This window comes from Patella vulgata, chromosome 7 (genome assembly GCF_932274485.2).
Source record: "Patella vulgata chromosome 7, xgPatVulg1.2, whole genome shotgun sequence".
NCBI classification, from domain to species: Eukaryota; Metazoa; Mollusca; class Gastropoda; family Patellidae; genus Patella; species Patella vulgata.
The window spans coordinates 14057233-14064413 of NC_065885.2; the positions used below are offsets into that span (position 1 = coordinate 14057233).

At 36.9% G+C, this 7181-nt stretch overlaps 1 protein-coding gene across 1 annotated transcript; it reads right to left on the reverse strand.

Moving 5' to 3' along the window:
• Positions 1–401: 401 nt before the first annotated feature.
• Positions 402–1271, reverse strand: LOC130013559 (uncharacterized; the record flags this gene model as incomplete). Its single annotated transcript, XM_056102243.1, has 2 exons — positions 402–970; positions 1178–1271. Coding segments are annotated over 2 exons (429 nt in total), but the record flags the coding sequence as incomplete, so codon positions are not given.
• Positions 1272–7181: the final 5910 nt, after the last annotated feature.

The following is a 7181-nucleotide window of genomic DNA, read 5'->3' on the forward strand; positions in this document are numbered from 1 at the left end:
TAAAGTTGTTTTTGGTTTATACTTGTTTGTAAAGAGATAAACCAATCAACTCAAATAATGTTTATTGAAAAATTTTATAGGCCTATTTCAAATAGAATTTTAATATCGTTAATTATTTTTTTTTTTTTTTTTTAAAAATGAAAGCCTACATTTATTAGTAGAAAAAAAATCATAAAAGCACACAGTGAGTCAACGTTGGGGCCAAAGGTATTTTATCTTGGAAAACAACCAACGGCTCAAATCTGTTTATTGGAAAACGTTATATGCCTATTTGAAATTCGATTTTAATATTCTTAAATTATTTTTTTATATTTTAATGAAAGCTTACTTTATTAACATAACATAAATAAGAAAATCACACAGTAATAAGCTCTAGAAGACAAGGGTAAATCATGTTGATGTTGAGTAAAATAGGCCTTATCCAAAAAAGGGCGTGTCACTTTGACATTTTCAAATGGTCCATTTTAAGGTGTATGGAAATTTTAACTTCCTTAAAGTAACTCACACCCAATTCTTTTGGGAATGACAAAATAACAACTGGCTGGCCTTACAAGTTTAATTACTAAACTCAGATCATATGGTAACAATAACAAAATATTGAGAATATGAATAAAAAGATGCATTATTTCAATTTCTTATGATAATAATGTAACCTCCAACCCCAAGTTAGGGGGGAGAGTTCTGGTAAACAAAGTTAAAGCCCGAAATTTTTGAGCGTCGGTGGTATGTAAATAACGCAAATAAGTAGTACTTTTCCAAAAACCTAATTCTTGGATCATAGTGACTGGAATTCCACTCTGAGCGGCCCATTGAGCACCACCTCTCCTGAAAGAATGACCTGAAAAGTAGTCAGCATCTGTAAAGCCAGCACATCTTAATAACATTTTTAAACGATTTAAAAATACAAGAAATGACAAAGGGCGGACATCATTTCCAACCAACAAAGGAAACGCTGAAGTGTGTTGTAAGTGAATATGGCATTCCAACAAATTATTGAAAGCAGACACAGGACATAAGGGATGGTACCCAATAAAAGGCAAATTTACATGCAATTCCTTCTCACGAAACTGAAGGGTTTTGGTTTCATGAATATTTAAAATAGCCCCTGAATTACAAAAGGACAAATCATGTACAAGTAAAAGTTTTGCACTAGAATTGTCTTTAAAAAGAAAATTACCTGGGCGAAGGAGCCCAAAAAACCCAATCAAACAGGCTACCCAGAAGGATAGATCAAAAATATTCGACAAATTAAGCAGTGATTTAAGAGCTAACAAATGTAATGGGGCAATAGGTTTTGCACCTTTTTGACTGTCACCCAAAATACGTCTAACCCCTGTTAAGGCATGCTGCAAAATCCATTCATGACCATAAAACCTATAAATATATTTGACAATACAGAGGTAGGCAGTGACTGAGGCATATTTTAAACCTTTGGTATTTGCTAGGTATGCTACATATAACAAGGAATGAGGAGTTGACAACGACACAAGTTGAATATCCAGTTGTCTGCAAAATTCTATGTAGCAGTTCAGCTTGTTCTAGCTGGTTTTGAAAACTAGTATAGGCATCGTGGCCACCTGGAAGATATAAAATCAAATGACATGTGATTTAGAAGTTGGGTCATGCTAAACTCCATGAAACCATGTTTATATAAGGGCATAAGAGAAAATGCCCTATGGGGTTGATCAGCTTCGTGAAGTCTTGATAAGCTATCTGCCAATACATTTAAATGTCCCGGTACATGGCGGGCAGATATAGAAAAATTATACATAAATTGAAGCCAGAATAGTTCGCGCAGCCAACACATTACAAACGGATCAGAGCAAGTGCCTTTATTAATTGCAGCTTTGGCCGTCATGTTATCAGTTAGAATCACGACACGTTTGTTATTTAACACTGGTGCCCAACGCCTTAATGACAACACAATGGCAAATGTTTCCTTCACATTGATGTGCTTGTTAAGTATGTCAGAATGTGGAAAATCTGTGTTCCAGTTAACATAGAAGAAATCTCCTCTATAGTGCCCGACAGCTCCCTCATTGCAGGCATCGGTTTCGATATTTGTAATTGGGCGACTATCAAGAAATGGTACTGAACCATTAAACATATCCATACATTCCAACCACCACTCCAAATCATTGAAAAAATCTACCGTTAGCACAATCTTATGTTTTCGGTGTTTTAGTAGATTATTAGAATCTATCAAGCGCCTAAGGAAGTTCGACCACTGGCCCAATTGAGTTACCCTATAAGCGATTCTAGTTGCTTTTTGGATGCTCGTTTCCGTCCTTGGAATTGGGTAAGCAAGGTCTTAAAAGCGCACAACTTATCTTCGGGCAATTTAAGGGTACGATGAATAGTATCAATGCAGACGCCTAGAAAGATCAATTTCTTACTAGGTCCTTCTATTTTGCTATAATTAACACTAAAGCCGAGACAGCGAAGGATTTCCATAGTTTTCAGTAGCGCAGTGTTACACTCTTCCCACGTTTCCGCAATAATCAAAAAATCGTCTAAATAGGCAATGACAGTCAAACCAAAACGCTCGCTCAAGATACGACAAACAGCGCTGCTCAGCTTTTGAAAAATTTGAGGGCTTTTCGAACAACCAAAAGGTAATTTAGTATCATAAAGGTAAGTGTAGTGAGCGTCTCCCGAAAATTTCCACCTTAAACCAGTCAACGAATAATCAGACGGGTGAATCTGGACACTTCTGTAGGCACATAATAAGTCAACCTTGGCCAAAACGTTGTTTTGTTTAATCAATTTGCAGGCAGTATTGAGGTCCATATAGGAGCAGGTTTTGTCATTGACAAGGCTATTTAAGGAAGTGTCAACTGGTAGGCTTGCGTCGTGAATGAGACGTATCTTCCCGTTTGATTTTTTAACAGCCCCCAGAGCGGAGACTACATGTGGTTTAAAAGCAGATAATACATAGTTCCCATGACGTATCTCATCCAATATTTGTCTCTCAACATCGGTATGATTTATCACAGAAGATGTGTGATTTGTGACTAGATCTTGTGGCAAGGTATTAGGTGTGTCTGTGATTTTAAAACATGCTGGACGCCATTCAAGATGTAGTCCCTAGCTGGGTCATTTGGAGACAGTAACGATTTCCAGGCTAAAAAGTTCAATTGCGATGTCACTGTACCGTCTCCAGCGCCAGACACCGATGCTAGGTCACAGGGTTCGGTTGAGTCTGTACATTCCCGTTTTTTGGTTGCGACGCACCAACCCCTCGGGAAGCTGAATAATGACGGGACGCACCGTGGTTTACACTAAAACAAATAGTACAATTTTGAGCAAGACGACATTTGGTTTCATTCCGTATACAGCATGCTGGAGAGTTGTATCGACGACAAATTTCTCTTCCGTCAGGGAGAAACGGACCCCTCTTCTTATCCCCCGAATTGTTTGACCAACTGGATTGTTGAGTTCCAAGTCTCTCGAGTTCCTTAATGGCACTTACAGTCGCGTTTTGTTGTTTGGGAATCAAGTGAAAATCTCGAAGTTCCATCAGGGGTTTGCCCCACATAAACCCTTCAATCGCCTGGCGCTCTCTATATTCTTTGTCATAGAGGAGCACGCTTTGCCATAAATGATTGGCGGCTAAACGAAAAATTGTTTGCATGTATTGTAAGTATCCAGTAGGTTCTGGCAACTCCAGTACAAACAGGATCTGTAAACTTGCATATGCCCACTGTTCTATCGTCACTTTTCCTAGGGACTGTCGCTTGTTACGTTGCTTAACGTCGACTCTCGCCTCGGAAGTTTATAGTTAGTTACATGCGCAATGGCGACTTTTTCGGCGAGTGGCTTAACGGCGACTCTCGTGTTGTGAAAGTCGCGGGTCGCCGATAAGGTAGTACGACAAAAAAGTCGCCCATCGGCGCCTTTTTCGTCGTGCTGGCTTAACGGCGACTCTCGCGTTGTATCTAGAAACACGCCTATCTAAATGGACGCTTTCAGCCACCATAGTCATGGCCAGGCCTTGACACAATTTCTATGAATTTCTCAAATGATAGATTAATAAACAAACCCGAATGATTTGTTCAGTCTAACGTTAAAGCCAAAAGCCCTGCGTATTGCTAATTAAGTTGTTTTTTATTCGTTATACATTGTTAAAATACAAAGTTTACAATATCCATCATTATACTACCACTATTTGATAACTGCTATTGAAATCTATTGTGTTTGAAAACATCTAAGGAAACATCTGTTCCGGCAACGGATGCGTAGTATCATAATTTATCATAAATTATAGTCATACTATTTTTGTGCGTTACAATATAATATTTCGACAAACATTTTCCTAGTAATGACAACTAAGATTTTAATAGAGTATGTGGTGCTCTTAAGGGTACATAACTTACATGCGACGTGAGTAATTCGTGATTTTTGGAAGTGGAGGTTATTCCATAAGTTAAAAATTCATGGGGTTTTTTTTAGCTAATTTTGGTATTCCATATTTGAAGTGTGTAGTTAAGTTTTCACATAGCCAAGTATATGTAAAATAGAGCCTTTGAATACCGATTTAAGGTAAGACACTTGGTTAAGTGGAAAAAATTTAATTTAATTATTTTTACTTAACTTTAAGAAAACCTTTGAATACGGACCCTATGGTATCACAAACTGTAGTACTATGGTCTCTGTGACCATATTATATCTTTAACTAATTATTGGGTTTCATTTTGTAGAAAAGTCGTTCGTTTGTTCCTGGAGTTTTACGTCAACTTCCACGAAGGGTGATATCGTAGACAAGTCATATCTCACGCACTTAAATTGAATGAGTGATGGGTTGACACATAAAAAGATTTATAAAACATAGCTGGTTCTGTGTGAAAATAAAATATCACCAGATCGCTAATGATAGGAAAATCACTACTGCATCATTAATTTGACTTAGTAACCAATCATTACAAATAATTACGTCATTTTTGACGACAGAGGGCCGCTAGATTCATACAGAGGAGACATGCATTGAGAGAGAGAGAGAGAGAGAGAGAGAGAGAGAGATACCGTTGAGGTTCAAGATGATGTAGTGTTTTTTCAGTCGGTAAACTCGACCTGCGAGTTAGGAGTAGGAGAGTAAAAAAACGTGTTAATTTTAAGTATTGTAATGTAACCTATGTATCCAGTGTTTGATATAAAATGTAGAACCGAACTGTAGTGTTGTTGTACCTTGTAGACAAACGCTTTAGCGGCGGAGATTAAGAAGAAAATACACAACGTGAAAAGGAATCCAAGAAAAGAATTACATATATAATCAGAGACAATAATAGACGATCACAAGGCTATTGAAATATTTTTTTTTTTTATGTAGCATTGGAGATTTCCTGTGTACGTTTCACATTTAACCAGCGATACATAGCGACGCATAGTGCTACAAAACTGGTAGGCTGTCAACTGGTTGTCTGTTCTAAGCCCAGGAGACTCTTGGTATAGCTAGTGGTTGTGAGAGCAATGGGAGACTTAAAGGGTGTATGGCTCTAGTCTTTGTAACCTTAATGTAGACGAACATGGGTCTAAAGATACATAATAATGTAATATGGATGTATATAAAGTGATTTATATTCAATTTTTTTAAACATTTTATTGTAATTTATAATCAGTTATGTTCACTGAAATACGTCCAGATTGAACGACAGTTGTTTACGCCTGCTAAGTCCATTCTAACCGTTTTTTTTAATTTATTATTTTAACGTTTGTGAATCGGCCTCCTAATTACCTCCGCGCTGTGTTGTAGCATATGTTTTTTTTTACCATAACAAATGGCGCTTTAACCCATAGAATACACGACCTTTGTACTGGTTATAAAATGTTCATTGTATCTGATATTAGGATCCCATATTTTCATGACAAGATAACAACATCAATATTGATTGAAATGAACCAATGTTGAATTCTAATTCGTGTTTTTAATTTCAAATACTATAGTAAATTCTGAATGTACAACATATTCAGCGTTAAAATGGCGGAAAAAGTGCTGGGCAGAATTTATTAGGCCTCCTTATTTATTGTAAATGGACAGAGATTAAAGACAAATACAAGCAGAATATAACCCCCCCCCCCCCGCCCCAGTCAGGCAACGTAACAAACAAGGCTGCATAAAACAGTTGGGATAGTTTCTTGCTATTAAAATGTTTCGAGAGGGATTTGAAAAAAACTCATGATAGATAAATTGGTTTGAATATGCCGTCTTCATTATCGCAGAAAAGTAGTGCTTTAAACGCCATTTCATTTCATTTCTATTTGAATATGTTTTTAGTTCCAATATTTCATTAAATCACACAGTTTGTGCGTAGGGGGGCATCCATTAACATTTAAAACAGAAAATTTATTGACCTGATGATATCAATAGAAAACAATGGTAAGATGGCCATAACTTATGTTATGTTAGGATTAATAGATTTTAATAATTGGTGGAGTGGACCAATATGTGTTTTAATACGACTTTGTATATGGACTGGATATCTATATTTGTCTATTTGTCTATTAGTCTGATTTATTGTGCCTTTAAGAAATAGCACATACCAATAAATATAAGAAATTAAAATTTGTGTAAACGTTTTTATATCGACAATAATGAATCAGATAGTGCAAAGATCTAAAGGTCAAAACGAACTGAATGAGAAACTATCGAAACAAAATCATAATTTAATGATGAAGTTAATTTTATGAATTATACGTGCGTATGTTGCATGAATACCAAACAATAGATCTGTGTGTATGGTAAATGGAGGTGCTTCAAAAGATTTATGGGCTATGATGTCATGTTTTATTTATGGGCTATAGGCCCTAGAGTTACCGTTTGTAACATACTCGTCTTCATTAGCCAAGCTGGTGCAGAACTGTAGTACATGATAAAACTTAGTGAATTGATCGTTACCGAGTTTATTGCATCACACGAAGTGAAGTGAAATGATAACTATATAGGTTAACGGCCTACCTTTCTGCACCGCCTACTTTTCGTCAAATTCCACCTGTCATGGTTCTTTTAAGTATACGACATGGAGGATCTCGGTTTAACGCGCCCCGACCTTGGCTAAATCTATTTGTTAAGGCCAGCGCAATTTTCGTCAATGTCGCTGAGATGTAAATAAGGTTAGGGCACGAGATTGTTGGCGAGATTGTAGGTAAGGTAAGCATTGGGGCTAGGTCAAGGGTTAGGGTTAGGG